General features: G+C 36.7%; 1 protein-coding gene across 3 annotated transcripts in view; it reads right to left on the bottom strand.

The window, feature by feature from the left end:
* CHN1 (chimerin 1) overlaps positions 1 to 19,328 on the bottom strand; it is a 201,750-nt gene that overhangs the window by 120,163 nt on the left and 62,259 nt on the right. For 2 of the 3 annotated variants that reach the window (XM_053215303.1, XM_027055454.2), the window contains 2 exons: positions 11,555 to 11,586; positions 9,151 to 9,264 (listed from right to left, as the gene is read on the bottom strand). In XM_053215303.1, coding sequence (XP_053071278.1) covers positions 9,151 to 9,264; positions 11,555 to 11,586 — 146 coding nt within the window. Of the gene's footprint in view, positions 1 to 9,150; positions 9,265 to 9,340; positions 9,487 to 11,554; positions 11,587 to 19,328 lie in introns of those variants that run through there. The other variant, XM_015086457.3, reaches the window with a different exon arrangement.

Here is a 19,328-nt window from a genome sequence, read left to right on the forward strand (position 1 = left end):
TATTCTTCTACCTGGCAAACTTCTAGTCTACCTTTAAGAGCCAACTTAAATGTCTTCCTTCTTGACCCATGTAAATAGCACTGGCAGAACACAGAAACTCAAAAAATGCTACTGTTTTTGAATATCCAGTTATCTGAAGGATTATTTTAATTCCCCCATTTAACAATGAAGACCACGCCCCTAACAAAAGGCCTTGATACATCTGTGACACACCAGGGATAAATATTTTAAGGTATATATTAGTCAAAGTATGATGGATTTCACTGTGCTAAAATTATATATTAACATAATTAGGTTTTCCAATCACCTTTAAAATACTGATTTTAAAGTCAGTTTGGAAAATATATATTTTTTAATTTTGAAAACAGTATAGCCAACAGAACATCATTAAAACAGAATTTACAAAACTCTGGTGCCTGGCCTCATATAAAACTTTCTTTGGAGCTAATACCATATTTTCTTACTATTTACCAAAGCTAAAATTGGATATACTACTTTAATAAGAGACTGATCAGGATGGAAAGATTTGAAGAACTATATCATAGAATGACCTTCACTTTCTAACAAGGAAACTACTTTAATGAATACCTATTATGTCCTATTATGTAACTGGTATCCATTTTCTCTCCCCACTCCACCTTCTTCCTTCTTTTAATACAAGAAAAGAGGGGCACCTGGGTGGCTCAGTCCATTGGGCATCCAACTTTGGCTCAAGTTGTGATCTCACAGTTTGTGAGTTCAAGCCCTGCGTTGGGTTCTCTGCTGACAGGTCAGAGCCTGGAGCCTGCTTCAGATCCTGTGCCTCCCTTTCTCTCTCTGCCCTTCCCCCACTCATGCTCAGTCGCTCTCTCAAAAATGAATAAACATTAAGAAAAAATTTTTTTAATAAAATAAAATAAAACAAGAAAAGAAAACCAGATTTTGTTTGGTCATCCAGACTTCCTCTCCAGCCTTATCTTGAAGAAGAGACTGACCCTATCTCCCAGCTCTAGAACCATGTGGTTAGACAAGCAATTGGTACAGCATTTCCCTGCATACTATTATTGGCTCAGGGATGGAAAAGGGAAACCTGGAGAGGTCTGGTCAACCTTAAAGGAAGGATGCATACTGCCTGAGAAAAATGAAGTTCCCCTGTCCTCCCCTGCCAGGCATAAATAAGGAGGCATACAACTCTAAATGCCCTGACAACCACCTTTTGACCACAAGGAAAGCCAGCCTGAGATTGGAGCTGATGTTGTGAGTGGCCATGAATAAAAACAAAAAGATAATAAGTCCTTGATAACATCACTGGGATACTGATCATCCCTGTTATTGCATTTCTAAATTTCTCATTATATGAGGTATTTCCTTAAGTAATTTATTGTTTGAGCCAGTAGAGTTTACCTATTTTGAATTTTTGTTTACATTTACTTATTTTTTTCTAATTTTTTTTTTTTTTTTTTTTTGAGACAGAGAGAGACAGAGCATGAGCAAGGAGGAGCAGAGAGAGAGGGAGACAGAATCCAAAGCAGGCTCCAGGCTCTGAGCCATCAGCACAGAGCCCGATACGGGGCTCGAACTCACAGACTGCAAGATCATGACCTGAGCCGAAGTCGGACACTCAAGTGACTGAGCCACCAGGGGCCCCACATTTACTTATTTTTGAGAGACAGAGACACAGCACGAGTGGGGGAGGGACAGAGAGAGAATGAGACACAGAATCCAAAGTAAGCTCTACACTCTGTCAGTACAGAGCCCAGTGCGGGATTATAATTCCCACTTCACAAATAGGAAACTAAAGCTCAGAGAGGTTAAATATATATAATAAGGTCAGGCAACTGGAACTCATGTTTGTCAAGGTCTAAGCTACTACAGCTATTTCCAAAATTCCAACAGTGAGAATAGGGAATTGCAATCATATTTTGTGACAGATGTTTTAAAATCTCAATTCCTTATTCCCTCTAACCATCTTCTCTTGCAACCTATACTTTAACTGAAAAGTTTCCTGATTAGATCATTAGTGTTTTATTTATTTTTTTAAGTTTGTTTATTTTGAGAGAGAAAGCACAAGTGGGAGAAGGGCAGAGAGAAAGGCGGGCGGGGAGAGAGAAAGAGAGAGGGAATCCCAAGCAGGCTCCTCACTGTCAGTGCAGAGCCCAATCCAGGGCTCAAACTCACAAACCACGAGATCCTGACCTGAGCGGAAGTCAGCCACTTAACCAACTGAGGCCATCCCACCACCCCTATAATTAGCATTTTAAATGTTTCTTCTTCCAGCGTTATTTTCTAGTTTTAGTAAAATACAAACGTAAGATTATATATTTCTTGTCAGTAAAAATGAACAAATTTAGTACATCAGGCCACTGAGAAAAAGGGATATTTCATATCAAAGGGAACCAATGTTATCACAGAGCACAATAAATCAATGTAATGCATAACTTTAATCCCGACACCATATTAAATGCACAACATTGATATAAAGACGTGTTTTCATATTTCTAAGAAAATTCTTGGATGGAATCCAAGCGAGTGTGCCCCACATTAAATGAATAGCTTAGGAAGAATAATAGTAAGGTCCTAGAGTTGAGCAACGGCTCACCTCTTGTACACTTAATGCAGACAAGATAAACAGCTACTGGGGATCACAATATTATTTATAAATTTGTTGAGATAGTAAAGACCTTTTTGCATTCACATCAATGCCATAAAAAATATGTAATTTTCAGATAAACCTGTTGAAAAAACTAGTTTTGAATGTGTTGGGATTAGACCTACATACAGAAATTGTTTGCACCCTTATCAGCAGGTACAGCAGTGGCAATGAGAAAACAGATACCAAATATTTAAAAGATCATTTCATATGATCACTTATATTAGTCTTCACTAGTCTTTCACCTTCTTATTTCACTATTTCCAAGAATTCATGGTGCAGTACTCATGTAATTCTACATTATTTGCAGTGAACAACTGTTTTGATAAGTCATTACTCAAGAATATCCTGGAAAATATGGGAAATTTCATCTGAGAATTAGAACCTTAAAAAAAGAAGAATGAAAGAAAGAAAATTCTGCACCTAAGTAACAGTATATGAAACAAGGAACTCAATGGATGGATTTAATAGCTGATAAAAACAGCAGGATACAGGACTAGTAAACTGAAAGGTCAACAGAAAATGTCCAAACTAAAGTTCAGAGAAATAAAAGTCAGAAATTTCGTTCAGAAAGCAAAATAATTTTAGAAAAGTCAGAAAATAATTTATCCTGAATAAACATACAGTTAGAGAAATACTAAAAGAGTTTTTCAAGCAAAAGGAAGGTAATTCTAAGAAAACACAAAATTACAGGAAAGAATGAAAAACAATGAGGGGGTAAATATGAGTATATATGGAAAAATACTGACTAAATGTTTTCTGTTGAAACAATAATAAGGTACGGTAGGGTTTAAGATACATGTAGAAATAAAATATCTAAAAGTAACAAGACAAAAGGTAGGAGGGAGGGAAATGGAATTTAGAGGGACTTAATTTTCTGGCAGTATCGGGAAAGTGATAGAAGCCATCATTTATATTAAATATAAACGACTCAAGGGCACATGTTTAACCATTAATCTTAATCATTAATCTTTTAACCATTAAAATAACAGTAAAATAATGTATAGCTCAAGTTAACAGGGAGAAAAAAAATGGAATAAAAATTCATTTATCTAATAAATCAACAAAGAAAAAGAAACATGAAACAGTTAAGTTAAACAGAAAATAAATAAAAAATAAATATTTAAACCAAAATATATCAGTAATTACGCTGAATGTAAATGGATAATATACTTTATCTAAAATTAAAACTTAAAAACACCATAAATAGAAATAAGGGACAAGTCACAAACTTGAAGGAGACAAATTCAATTCACATAGAACCCAATGATTAGTATCCAGAACAAATGGACTTTCATGAGTCAACAGGAAAATGCCATGCAACCCAAAAGAAGAAAGGGCAGGGGGTTTGAGTGCACATTTCACAGAAAAGAAAATGTGAATAGTAAATAAACATGAAAAGATTCTCAATCTCATTTGGAATCAGAGACATTCAAATTAACCAGCAGATACCATCAGACGCACATAACGTCTGACGGTATTAAGTGAAAACAAAAAGGAAAACAACAGGAATTCGCATACAGTGTTGTGGAATAAACATCAGCACAACTACTTTGGAAAAAACTGTCATTATTTAATAAAGCAAAAGTAGCAATTTTACATCTAAGTAAATATTCTAGAGAAAATCTTCATGTATACCAGGAGACATTTACAAGATTATTACACATGGCAGGACTGTTTTTAACAGCACCAAACTAGAAACCACCCACCTGTCCACTGATAACAGGATGGATAAACAAATTATACTGTATTTATTTAGTGGCTATATAGCAGTAAAAATAAATGAATTATAGCCATATTCTACAGTAAGAAGAAATATCAGGAATACAACGTGGAGTGGAAAAAACTGAAGAATACATACTACGTTTTCTATTTACTTGAAGTTCAAAAATGAACAAATCTAAACAATGTATTATGTAAGGATACAAACATAAATTATAAGCCTTTAAAGAAAAGCGGGGGGCGGGAGGCGCCTTGGTGGCTCAGTCAATTAAATGTCCGACTTCAGCTCAGGTCCTGATCTCGTGGTTCATGAGTTGGAGCCCCGTGTCAGTCAGCTGGGAGCTGGGAGCTGCTTTGAATTCTGTGTCTCCCCTCCCCCACCCCACTACCCCCACCTCTCTCCCGCTCACATTCTTTCTCAAAATAAACATTAAAAAAAAATTTTTTTTTAAAGAAAGGTAGGGAATGATAATCAGGGTAAGTTAGCTAGTGTGAGGGACAGGAAGCAAAAGGAAGGAATAGGGGAGGCATATACAGTACAAAGGAGACTCTAAAGGCAATGGCTTTTCTCAAAATATAGGCTGAGCATGTAACAGTTATAATAACATGTTATTTAATAACTTTTATATTTCTTGTAAGTATTCATTTGTATATGTTTACATTTAATAAAAAGGACAATATAAAACATGCGCTAGTCCTATCCCTTTTCATTTATCACTCTGTATGTACAACACTGAACCTAATTTTTTTCTTCTAGTAAAAAAATTATATAATGACGTATGTTTTTAAAGAATTAGTTCTGGGGCGCCTGGGTGGCTCAGTCGGTTACGTGTCTGACTTCGGCTCAGGTCATGATCTCATCGTCTGTGAGTCTGAGCCCCGCGTCAGGTTCTGTGCTGACAGCTCAGAGCCTGGAGCCTGCTTTGGATTCTGTGTCTCCCTCTCTCTCTGCCCCTCCCCCGTTCATGCTGCCTCTCCCTGTCTCAAAAATAAATAAATATTAAAAAACAAAAAACAAAACGCAATTAGTTCTAAAACTATGAAAATCATACAAATGTTTTCCAAATCAAACTCCTTAAATTATCTTAGATTTTTTTTAATAAGTGGCACTTGCCATATATCATTAAAACTGTAACTAATCTAAACGTCGTCAACATCAATACACAGAAAACTCCAAAGTCAAAGTCACTTTGAAATACTTCATGCTTCACGATACATAATCTAGTGCTTGGGCCAGCATTCTACCTTCACGTGGATGTCTGTCTGTACGCCTTCAGTGTATAAAAAACTTTCACTGAGCAACGATCATTTTTATGGAACCAAGGGGTCAACATGAGCAAAGGCCAAAAAGCCAGACAAACCTGGCCTGAAATTCAGGCTGGGACGGGGTGTGGGAGAAGATGCTGCTCAAGAGGAAAGTTAGATGTTAACTACGGAAGACCTCCCACGCTGTGTACTGGGAATCTCTTTTCTGATTATGGGAACGCTGGTATTGTGACAGCACACACACAATACATAGTCCCCCTATGTAATACCTCACATTCTACACAAAGATCATCAGTAAAGGATTAGGCTCCACGGTAGTGGGGAGATGCCAGCGATGGAGGGAGGTATGTTCTTTGAAAGCTTGTGCCCCACTCGACACCACAACTTTGCTGACTACTGCAGCAGGTTTTAAGACTGGTCATGAATGATACTGTGTAAGACACATTCAAGGAAACAAAGCTGGAGGGAGGGAGATTTCCAAGCAGTTATTGCACTAATCTTGAAATCAAAAAGAAGGGTAAAATTTGAGACACCTGAAAAAATAAAAGACTGTTGGGTTTGACCGTGTGAGATGACCAAGAAGGAAAAGTCCTCTTAACCATGAGATAATACAGGCACGGTACCTTGGGCTTTCCGGTCTATGAAAAGCTATGCAATACAAAGGGGAAAAAAAAAAAAAAAAAGGGTGCGCTCCCAAATACAAAAGGTAAACTCGAAATTAAAGTTAATTTTAAAAGCATTAATTTTTTAAAAAAACCTAAACAGGGGCGCCTGGGTGGCTCAGTTGGTTGAGCGTCCGACTTCGGCTCAGGTCATGATCTCACGGTCCGCGAGTTCGAGCCCCGCGTCGGGCTCTGGGCTGACGGCTCAGAGCCTGGAGCCCGTTTCGGATTCTGTGTCTCCCTCTCTCTCTGCCCCTCCCCTGTTCATGCCCTGTCTCTCTCTGTCTCAAAAATAAATAAATGTTAAAAAAAAAAAATTAGAAAAAAAAAATAAAAAAACCTAAACAATCTTAACACCAAAAAAATATATATCTGATATGGGATACAGCGTTTGCTATGATGTGAGGGGAGGGCCTCTAAAGGGAGTAGTGCCGGGGCCTACAAACATCTTAAAATAGAGCTAAGAGAAAAAAGAAAAGTGATGTCTTGGTTTCAGTCTTATGGACTGACTAAATCACAGTGTCATCAGCTAACAAAGGGAATATAGATGTTACAGCATATTTGGGAGTAAAACTGGTGAGTTCAGTTTTGGACACAACGAGGTTGAGGTGCCAATGGGGCAACTTGCGTTCAAGGACGTGTTCCAAACTTAAGGGCCCATGGTTAACGCAGTAAAAGCATAATGAACGCTGACGCCTGTAAATTATAAAACTGGTTCCCGAAGAAATAGTGCATTACGTTGAAAACAAAACAAGCTGATGTGAATTGGGAGAAGCACCAGTTGAAACGCGGACTATCAGATACATCAATACGACTTATTTTCATATTCTCCTTAACACTTCCCTGCTGTACATCTAGCTCAAAGCAAGGAAGATCATATTTTAGCATATAAATTACTCACAATGTGTACTCACAAATTCCCTACTCCCACTACCACCGCTTTTACTCATTACTATTTCTTTTCCATGTGACAATTTTATGGTCATTTTCAATAACAAAAGGAAGGCTGCAGGTTTCCCCAAGACATATGAGTTAAAAACATTCCCAACAATCTAATCTCCTCTATTCTCTATTCTAGGATTTCCTGGGCTGGAGTGGATGGAAAGTGATTCAAAAATGACAGTTAGGAGTAGCATGAGAGAGGGTGAGAGGGTGGGAAAGAGGTAGAGCTTGAGGGCTTTGGGTGCTACTTTTCTCTACAGCAAACCCTTGACCCTCGGGTGTTTACTGATGTCCTTCAGTGAAAACTGAGTGACAGCCACGCTAGAAGATGAGTGGCAAAATGGCATAATGGAAAGTACCTGAACCTGGCAATGAGGCAAGACTGAGCTCAAATTCAGTTCTGTAACTTACTATGTGATCTCAAAGGGATTTAGGGCAGATGGCAATAAAGGGGAAAGGAAGAAGAGTGTTGTGCAGACACCTGTCCCCCCCTCACCCCCACCCTTCCTTCTTTGTTATTCTGGTCTGTAAATCTTTACATGTACACTCGTTTACCCTAGACACACAGATGACCAGACTATTTGGAAATGAGGTGTTGCAGAATCCTAGAATTACAAAATGTTATGAGTGGAAAGAGGGAAAAACTGACTTTAGGAAGTTCTGTATGATTTATGCCAAATCAGTCTTTAGTTCATTTAGTGGTAATAAAATAACTATCTGAATTCCCAGCCCAGATTTTTTTCCCCTGTATGCCACAATGTAAACCTGAAGAACAATATAATTAAATCATTGAAGGGGGATTTACACTTTATAATTTGCCATAAAAAGCTGATTTCCACGCATGCAATGAGCTTTATTCTGCAAGTACACAATTAATCCAGAATTCAGTACAAAAAAGTACTGAATTATATTGTTCTCCTTGTCAGAAAGATTAAGTCTTGTGGATGAAATTAAGAGCAGTCCCTGCTCGCTCAAACAGGCATAAGTGATTGGAGAAAGCATTCGACACGCTCATATTACAGCAATAACATCATCTTTCTGTTCTCTCCTAGTGGCTACCAAAGGAAATTGTCATGTCTTTGACCTTTTTCTTAGGAAGTTTCTACTTTTAAGTCTTTTCGAAAGAATAGATGAATGAATGAACAAAGACAACGGGTAAATATTCCAGGCCTTTGGAGAGGCAGCAATGTTGAATGAGTAAGAACACAGACTCTGAAGCCAGATTATTTGGGTTCACGTACCAGCTACACAAATTATTAAATGTATGACCTTGGCCAAGTTATTCAATCACTAGGTCCTCAGTTTCCTCATCTGCAACGTGGCGATAGTGACAGAACATATATCCTAGAGTTGCCGAGAAGATTAAATGAGGGTCGAGGCGTGACATAAGGTAAGCCCAATGGATAAGCAAGCTACTGTATTACTGTTCTGTTTTTATTGCAGGGTTAATGGAAATATTTGTTTCTGGGCACTGTACTATAAGCTAAGAACAGCCAAAATACTAGGCAAAGTTTAGTTGACAGGAAAGAGCCAAGAGCTCTCAAGAAAAGCTGCTTCAGCCAAAAGCCATCGGAAGAGAAATGATATTGGCTTTAATTTTATGAGTTACAAAGATCTTTTCTTAGCTCCTTTCCTTATTCAAGAAATAGATGGGAGCTGACACAGCAGGACAGACGGGGGAGAATGGGTAAGATGAAATAGAAGAAAGCAGCTACAATAAAAATGCTTTAAAAGTTTTTCAATTCTTAATTACTGAGTGCTACCATTCATGAGGAATTTTTTAAGGGTCTCAAAGCTATTAAAATGGTAATTAGGTCCCAAGAAAACAAGAACCAATTCAATTACATGCTGGATGCTTTTAAAATTTAAAGCCCTCTATTAAGAGGGTTTTAAATGAAGCACAGTTATAATTACAGGTCCATGACCAACCTTAAAGCCAAAGTGTAGGTTCCTGGCTGACGCTGGCTCTCGCGAATGAGGTAACTCCCCTCAGCCACACTCAAGAGCTGGTCTGCTTCTTCTCGGGAGATCATGCCGTGAAACCTAAGAAAAAAGTCATTTCAGAAACTGAATGCTTTCCACCTTTCTCAATAAAGCAAGATAAAACAAAGCCCTCCACCTAGACAAAGTACTGCCATATAATCGAAGGGGAGCAGTTGGGTTTAACTCTGCTTGTGTTTCTCTGGGCCTGGCTCCTGGCCAGCTTCTCTGCGGTAACGAGAACCGCACCAAAGTAGTTCTCCAATCCATTTAACAATTGTGAAATCAAAATTCACATCCATCTAAGGGAAGATCAAACCACCTCTCTCAAGAGGCCAATTTCCTTCTTATGTAGCCAGCTGACCATATGGACGTACTAAAAAATATACAGAAATGTGTCCCATTTCCTTCCTTCACGCTAGTGGCACTGCTCCAGAATTTTGGCTCACAGTCTATGTTGGCAAGCTGCCAGGACCCTGGGTTGCCCTTAATTGGCATGATTGCCCAATAATGTGCATAATCTGCATCACTGGATACTCAAGCCAAAAGCAAACAACAGGAATACTTGCTTTCGCTCCCTGCTAAAACCCTATTTTTGATTAACGTGGAAAAAAAGCACAAAGAAAAAAACATAAATAACACATTCTTTACACAAAGGCAGTGGATTCATTTATAGCATTCGGACAGGAAACACCGACAAAGAAAGAAAATGTTAGCGGTGACTGCTAATTAATACTAAAAACTAAAAACCACCTTGTGTCTGTATGGTGACTTACAATTTACAGAGAACTTACACGGACATTACATCCTTTCAGTAATTCAAGGATAAGTGAACTGAGAGACTGCTCAAGTGAAACCGCGGTTTTTACTGGTATGAAAGAAACAAACGTCATTTGATTATGGAATGATACATTTAAAAGGCCCTGAAACGGCACCTTAATAATTTAGGAACTATACTAGCGGGTAAGTGCTGAGCTTCCAGAGTCTTTCTCGGGGGAACAGTTCTGTCTTTCTCAATTCAAGTCTTAAAACCGTTCATGATACAAATGTTCAAATCATAACAATCAGGGAAGCTAGGTCTGAAAGGAGATTCCAGGAATTTCTTATTCCCATATATTCCTCAGTCGTTCAGAACCAGGCCCATCAGACTCTGCTGGAGGCAAGAAGATGGTAACCTGTCCCTGGTGGTTGCACATTCCATTAGATTAGCATACTGGCATTTTGTTTTACGTTGAAATGACATTAATTAATCAAATTAGTAAAAGTTAGTATTTATTTGTTTTTAAAAACTCAATTAATTTAAAAGAAAATCTCATTAAAGGACACAAATTTTGGAAAAGAACTTGACAACAAGGGTATTTAAAGAACTATAAACCTGTTCATATCAGTTGAACCAAAATTTCAACCCCAGAAAAAGCTTTATGCGCTAAGATGTTTCTGATGGTGTTATTTTTAATAATATAGTTTAAAAGCAAACTAAATGCCAGAAGCAGCAAAGTGACGAAATCATGGTACAACTATAAGAACCAGAAGTGGCTCCCCCCAACTTATGTGTCTGTGTTCTAGTCATAAAAGTCTTGAAAACCTAGACAGAATTTTGAAAAAATTTAAAATATTTGCTATATACATCACCGTTTATATGATACGATCGTAAGTCTTGAAAAACAAATGATTTTATTTGAAGAATGATGGGGTTCTTCATTTTTAGGTGATTTTTATTTTTCTTTCCAAAGGCCTATATTTCTCTTTTTTATATATATACTCAGAAAAACTAGTAGGACTTTAAAAATTATTACATTTTTCATAAAATAGAAAAATGCTCATTATTAATATTAAGTGGAAAAATCAGGCTGTAAAACTGTAATACCTAATTGTTGTAAAACCATTAGGAAGACAGAGCCTCAGAAGGTAACATTTCAAATTGTGAACATTAGTTATTTCTGCACAGCATAAATTCACTTTTAGAAAATTTGGACAATAAAGAAAAGTGTTACAAAAAGCCACCCATCCCACTGTACATACATATGTGAATATATATTGATACACTCAATATATACATACACACACAAATATATACATTTTCCTCATACACATCTAGTATTACTTATCTATATGAATTGCAGCTGTATTTTAACATCATTCCATATATACATTTTTCCATGCTCTTTTCTTCTCTACACTTATCTTTATTTTCCATATTTTCACTAATTAGAAGAATTCTATTTCTAATGAAAAAACAATTTAACTCAAACTTGAATACCTCCTTCATCTTGATTTTTACTAAAAGCATCCATTTACCTGCCTCTCTTACATATTCCAATCTATAAAATGTTTTCTCATAATCCATACTCACTCTCTTCCATAATACTTTGGTCTGTTTTCAACCTATTTGGGAAGAGAAAAAAAAGATATTTGTGAAAATGCAAATGCCCACAACCTAACTCAAAATTTTGCATTTTGTATTTGTGGCAAATTAAAACATATATATATAATTAAAGCATATATATATATAATTATGTATAATAATTATATAGTATAATACTTATATATATAAATGTAATTAAAGCATATTCATATATATATATATAGTTACACACACATATATATAATTACTCAGCCATAAAAAAGGATGGGATCTTGCCATTTGTAATAATATGGAGATATTATGCAAAGTGAAATAAGTTAAAGACAAATACTATATGATTTCACTTATAAACAGAATCTAAAAAACAAAGTGAACAGACTCTTAAATACAGAGATCAAATTCATGATTGCCAGAGGGGAACAAAAGGGAGGGGATGGGTGAAATAGATAAAGGGGATATAAAGAGGTGCAAACTTCGGTTATAAAATAAGTCATGGAGATAATAGGGAATGTAGTCAATAATATTGTAGTAAGGTTGTATGGTGACAGATGGTGACTACACTTATTGTGGTGAATACCGAGTAACCTACAGATTTGTTGAATCAATATGTTGTATACCTGAAACTAATGACATTCTATGTCAATTACACTTCAATAATTTAAAAAAATAAAAAAAAAATAGGGAACCTGGGTAGCTCAGTTGTTAAGCAACTGACTTTGGCTCAGGTTGTGATCTCACAGTTCATGAGTTTGAGTCCCACGTCGGGTGAACTCGTACCGTGCTTTGGATGAGCTCCAGCCCCATGTCGGGTGAGCACGAGCCCCAGGTGAGCCCCGCTTCAATCTCTCTCTCTCCATCCTTCTCTCTCTGCCCCTTGTGGGATTCTCTCATTCTATCTCTCTCTCTCTCTCTCTCTCTCTCTGCCCCTTGGTCACTTGTGCCCTCTCTCTCTGTCTCAAAAAGAAAAAATTAAAAAATTAAATTACAAACATTTTAAAATTTTTACTAAAAAATTAAAAATGAAAATAAATATATTTATGCCAACATACACCAATAGAGGAATAAGTAAGCTGATTTATAGTAAATGCACAGCTTGGAGGAATGTGTAGCTCTACAGGGACTAACATGAAGAAGTCACCAAGACAAACCATTAAATGCAAACATAAGTTAGGAAATAATTATACAGTATGACACCATTTAGGAAAAGCACATTTACATGTAACGCTTTAATATATGTTCATAGATATATAGAGTTGTGGAAAAATATATACCAAATTCCAGTGGTTTCCTTCCAGGACGGTTGGGGAGGAAATGAACTGATAGGCCCATTAGAAAGGCAAAAGAGAGGTTTTAGTATTATCTGTAATATAATTTTTTATTTCTTTTTTATACATTAAAATTTTTTCTATTGGAGAGACAGTGAGCACAAGTGGGGAAGAAGGGCAGAGGGGGAGAGAGAGAGAAAATCTTAACCCAGGCTCCATGCTCCGCATACAGCCCAACATGAGGCTCGATCCCATGACCCTGAGATCAAAACCTGACCCAAAATTAAGAGTCAGATCCTCAACCGACTGAGCCACCCTAGCACCCCTGTAATATAATTTTTAAACAAAGAATGCATTCATGCATTGCTGATATAGCCGATATCACCTTTAAAAAGCAGAAATCAAGATTAACTTTTGTGTAATTTAATATTAGAGTCTTGGACACATTAGGATCTATTCCCTCAATGGAGTCCCTCAAATCGTAAGGTCTTTGGCTGAAGGTAAAAGCTCTTTATCAAGCCTATGGGAATGAAGTAAAATGAAAGGAAAGTTCTTGAATACACCCCACTCATGGATGAAAATTCTCAACAAGTACAAAGTGGCGTGGCTGAGGAACTGGTGGCCATAAATGGTGTAGCAATCCAATGGTGTTACAACCCAAGACAAATAGTGATTATGTCCTACATTAAATGCACAATAAGCTTCCACTGATTGCCTAAATAGTCATCTTTGTAACACAAATGATTAGGTTTTACATTGCTGAGTAATTATTTTGCTTTACTCAAAGACTTTTTGAATTAAAGGAAATTAGGTAATTTCCTTAGGATGATTAATATTACTGTTAAAATATGCAACAAGCCCAAAATAAAACTGACAAACCCATTGCACCTTGTCTGCATTTCTATAATGGAAATATCAAATAAAACAAGTTTAAACTAATTCTTTTTCTCTCTTATCTAGATAGTGAAGGGGTTCAGAATATGCCATTTTAGGGTAAGGATTATTTTGCACTGAAGGCGATTAAGAAACAGAGAGCATGGAAGAAACAATTAGCCTGCCCCCTTTCCAACTCAAGGCAGGGCATAAATTTCCCTTTGTAAAGGGAGGGGATAGCTTTACAACAAGGAAGAGATAACAAACAGGGAGAGAAAAACACAATGACTCGGGGAACAACTCTTATCATCTGAGGGGACTTGAGTCTGCATAATAAACCTTACCAAACAACCCTTATTTACTAAACATTTCCCAGTCCCCTTCCCACAACTCACCCTAACCCCTCTAAAGCCCAAAACACTTCGGTCTGGTCTCTTCAGCACGCTTTATCATCCTTTGTTCAAGTGGTATAGAAGCCATTGGGTGAAACTGCCTCTTTGGGGTTTTCAATTACCTGCTGTGAGTCCCTCCTCCTGTGTGCATATGAAATAGACCTGTTGTATTGTTTTGCTTTTTTTTTTTTTAAGTTTATTTATTTTGAGAGAGCGAGCAGGGGAGGGGCAGAGAGAGAGGGAAAGAGAGAGAATCCCAAGCAGGCTCTAGGCTGTCAGCACAGCGCCCAAAGCAGAACTCCATCCCACGAACCCTGAGATCCTGACCTGACTGAGCCAAAATCAAGAGCTGGACGTTTAACTAACTGAGCCACCCAGCCTCCCCAGAACTTTTCTACTGTTAATCACTCTTTCATCAGTTCGATTTGTTGCCCCCAGGCATTGAACCTAAGAGGATAAAGAAGTGTTTCATTCCCTACAACAGCATTTAGATTTTTGCTGATGTCTAAGATGTCAATACTTAGGTGGTGAGCGGGAATAGTCTCTTCAAACTCATAGGATAGCATTACTCTGATACATAATCAAATAAAAAAGGGTTAGTAATATAAGTAATGATTATTAATGATCCCAACTGATTTACTTTCAAATACATCAAACTGGGAATCTAAATGTCATATGCAATAATAGAAATGTATTTATATGCTTATACAAGCATTTGTATAAGCATAAGCTTCTAAGTTTCTAAAAAAATAATTAAAAAAAATAAAGTTCATAATAGTAGTTGAGGGACTTTTTACAGTCTGACATCAATATGACTAAGTAAGACCTGATTTTAAATTAGTACTTATGTTGAATTATTTGCTTTGCTTTCTCTAATTTTCTGTTTAGTTAACATTTTTTTCATGATACCATATCATGGGTAGGAAAAATGGCAAACAAGGGGAACAAAAAAGATTCCAACTAAAAATAAAAGATGTTCATAAAATGCTTTGTAGCTTGGCTGTCATACCTCAGAGAAAGAAAGTTTTAAGTTAATCTACCATTATTAAATATGACATAAAATGCAAAGTACAAGAATTCAATAAATAGACGCCATTTTACAATATTTGAAATATCAATGGAATTTGTTACATTAACATTTACTGTAGTTTTATAACTAATGAACTATTTTTTCTTTTTTTAATGATTATTTTTTAATATACAGTGTTATATATTTTCTTTACATATATATACATATATATACATATACATACATATACGTATACGTATATGTCTATACGTATATATACATACAGATATATACGTACATGTATATATACGTATACGTATATGTCTATACGTATATATCTGTATGTATATATACGTATAGACATATACGTATACGTATATATACATATAATTTGATAGAGAGAGAAAGAGAGAGAGGTAGAGGGAGAGAAAATCTTAAGCAGGCTCCACACACAGTGCAGAGCCACATGGAGGGCTTGATCCCATGACCCTGAGATCATGACCTGAGTTGAAATCAAGATTTGGATGCTCAACTGACTGAGCCACCCAGTCACCAAGAACTATTTTCTTCATATGTAAAACATTTTAATCAAATTCATCAATCACACTCTTTCAAATTGAAGAAGTCTTATTTCTTATCTTATTTTCCACAAAAACAAGAAGAGCTTAATATATGTTTCTTGCTCTCCAAAGGAAATCTGGAAACTGTAGAAATAAACACTAAAAGCATTATAAATGTTAATTCCCCCCCTCTTCCCCTACAACGTTATAGACTGACCTTTCAGATTAGTTTTTTTTCACTAAGGCAACTTTATCCCATGACTATAAATCAGAACAGTTGTTCCCCCACCCACAAATTTTTCTAATTTAAATTCAAATTTAAAGAACATGTAATTCTGAAGGCAATGTCACGAGAACAGTGAAGCAGAAAATTCAGAAAATTTCCAAAGTGTTTAATGCTGCTCTTTTCTAACAGTGGTACTGACCTGGTTAGAAGTTACAGAAAATCATTATCTCTTTCTTGTTCCCACTGTAAAAAATAGTACTTGGAGGCAGGTACTTTAAACCTAGTCTGGAAGTCTATACGATGCTTGTAAAAGTTAGGGTATACATATATGAAATTGTAAGAAATAACAGAACCCTGGCCAAATATTTACTATTTTTTTCAGGCAGCAGTCTAGAGTATATATATAAAGTCTACACACAAAGTACAAATGTTTACAAGTGTCAAGATTTTGTTTTGCATTGTTTTTCAAAGTGGCTCAGTTGTTTAGAGACATAGAAGAGGGGAAAAGGGAGAAAAATACACATTTGGTATTTGCTTCCTACAATGGTAGATTCTGAATTAATAAGTCACTCAGTACTCTAACTCTGGATCTATTTTAGTTTCCTGTATTAGTCAGGCAGGAGGAAAGCGAGAAGGAAGTGAGAGGAAGAACAGGAGGAGGAATCTTACAACCGCTCAAGGACAATCAAAGACTAGAAATGGAGGGGCGCCTGGGTGGCTCGGTGAGTTAAGCATCCAACTTTGTCTCAGGTCATGATCTCGCAGTTCATGGGTTCGAGTCCCACATCAGGCTCTGTGCTCATGGCTCAGAGCCTGAAGCCTGCTTCAGATTCTGTTTCTCCTTCTTTCTCTGCCCCTCCCCCACTTATTCATTCTCTCTCTCTCTCTCTCTTCCCCCCCCCCAAATAAATAAACAAATATATACACACATACATACATACGTACAAGACTGGAACTGGATAACCCGGAAGGATGTGCTACATGTAAACAATGCACAGTGTTCCACTGAAGTACAATTTTTGTTCACTACATTTTCTAAATTACTAGGTTTTTTTGACTGCACTTTATACCACAGGAAATATCAACATGGGTAATAGTTAAGCTTCAACAAGCCATAATAATTTAAACTTACAACAACTTAAAAAAAAAACAAAAAAAAAAACAGTGCCAGCATAGTGGAGGAGTAAGTACACATCAAATAACTACATGGCTGGAAATGACTTCTAGGGAAGAAGTGAGAAAAAAGAGATCAGAAATGTTATAGAACTTACAAAGACTGTTTAATTTTTTATCCTCCATTAACAGTAAGATAAACTTCTAGGTACCTGCCGCCCTCAATTCTGTAGCATTCTTGATGATATTTAGATCAAAGTGAAAAGTGCTAAGAACGCAGCTTCCTTTTCATTGTATGTTAGACTTAGCCAAGAAAACCACTAACCTTCAGCATGCCAAATAGGTTATTTCTCTATTTACTGTCAGATTTCACAAATTCAATGAAGAAAACGTATTTACAGGGTTTTTTTTTTAAAGCTCTGTAATTACTACTCAGTGACTTGGTAAACACCAGTTATTCAGCTTCCTGATATTAGTTTCTTCTTTTATTAATAGACTGAACTAAAAAAGGATAACAGATAAATTTTAAAACACAAGATTCTTTGTTCACTACTTTCCCACCTTAGATTAAAGCAACTTGTAGGTTTTGGGAATAGAGAGGTAGAAACCACCAATCTGTTTATGTAACAGTTAATGTGGTAAAGGAGCTCTTTTTGGAATTGTAGTTGTGATCTCCAATTTTATAAATATACTTCTACATTAGGGCATCGCAGATTGTGACATCAAAGCATATCTTACTACCCAATTGCTTACGAACACTGAATTTTAAACAAGAGCAAAAAATGACACCAAAAAGGGGCCCTTTCAAAAGTAAAATAAGGTGAAAACAGGCTCTGAGTGACAGGCTGATTTTAAAATAAATAGTTGGTTTTACTAATTCAACAAACAGGACTAGTCAGCATTCATAAAACAATACTTTCCAGCCGCATACTTTAAGTGTTAAATAACGAATGTCACAACAACCAAGAGATCTATGAGCATGATAACCTTTATTTTTAGAACCGGAAGTTCTAAAGCTATATATAGCCTGTCAGCATATAGCAGCAATCAGTTGTGAAGCTACAATTGCAATTCAGGTGCTTTCTTCCCACTTCTGAAACAAACTCTTGTGCTCCCACCCAGCAAAATAAGTCCTCTAAAACAAAGTAAACATAAAACAAATGCTTTATACCCCCAATTCATTCACATAACCAATGTCTTTATTAAGCACCTACTTATGTGTCAAGCACTGTTCAAGGCACCTGGGACATACTGTGGAACAACACAGACCAAGATCCTACCCTCACGGAGCTTATATTCACGGAAAAGGATATCGCAATAAACAATAAAGATAATAAATAAGTAAACTACACAGTATGTTACAAAATGAAAAGTGTTATAAAAACAACGTAGAATAAGTAAGAACTATAAATGCTGGGGGGTTGACAAAGTAGAATTTTAAATACAGTGGCCAGGATGGGCCTTACTGACAAGGGAAGACTTGAGAAGACTTAAAGACTATGAGGAGAAATATTAGAGAAAAGAACATTCCAGAAAAAGGAGTTGGTGCAAGGGCTTGGAGAGAGGAGCACAGTTGGAGTATGTGAAAAACAAGAAGGCTAGTCTGGTTGAAGCAGGATGGGCTAGAGAAGAAGAGACAGGGAAACAGTAGGAGATAAGCACAAAAAAAAATAAAGTGGATGGGGAGATTATATAGGGCTTCAGAAGCCCTTGTAAGGACTTGGCTTTTACTCTGGGTGAAATGGGGAGCCACTGCACGGTTCTGAGTAGAAAAGTGACGAGATCTGACTGAAGTTCTAAAAGGAAACTTCTGTGATGAGAGCAGACTACGAGGGGAAAGATCAGTTAAGGACTATTTCAGTTACACAACTGAGAGATTACTGTATGTTGGGGCAGAATAATTTACGATGACAAATTGGCTTAAATATATACCAACTAGACACAACAGAAGTTTATTTCTTGCTTGTATAACATCTCTAATGGATTAGTATTCAGGTCAGGAAGACCAACATCCAAGCAGCTTCCATCTTTTAGCTTTGCCACCATCTTTTCGAGATCCCCTGTTTTTATCTGAATCCAAGCAGAAAGGAACGTAACACAGAGGAACTTAGATGGGAAGGTTTAACGGGTCCGGCATTCAAGTTCACTTCTATTCCACAAGAGAGCTGTCATATAGATAAAGATGGAGAGATTTAGCCCAACCAGGTTTCTAAAGAAAGGAAGAATGAATTTAGGTGGGTGTCTAGCAGTTCTCACAGTTCATACCCAAATGGCAGCCATGGAAGCAAGTGGTAGGATTCTTGACGTATTGTGCACATATTCTG

This window comes from Acinonyx jubatus, chromosome C1 (assembly GCF_027475565.1).
Source record: "Acinonyx jubatus isolate Ajub_Pintada_27869175 chromosome C1, VMU_Ajub_asm_v1.0, whole genome shotgun sequence".
Taxonomy (NCBI): domain Eukaryota; kingdom Metazoa; phylum Chordata; class Mammalia; order Carnivora; family Felidae; genus Acinonyx; species Acinonyx jubatus.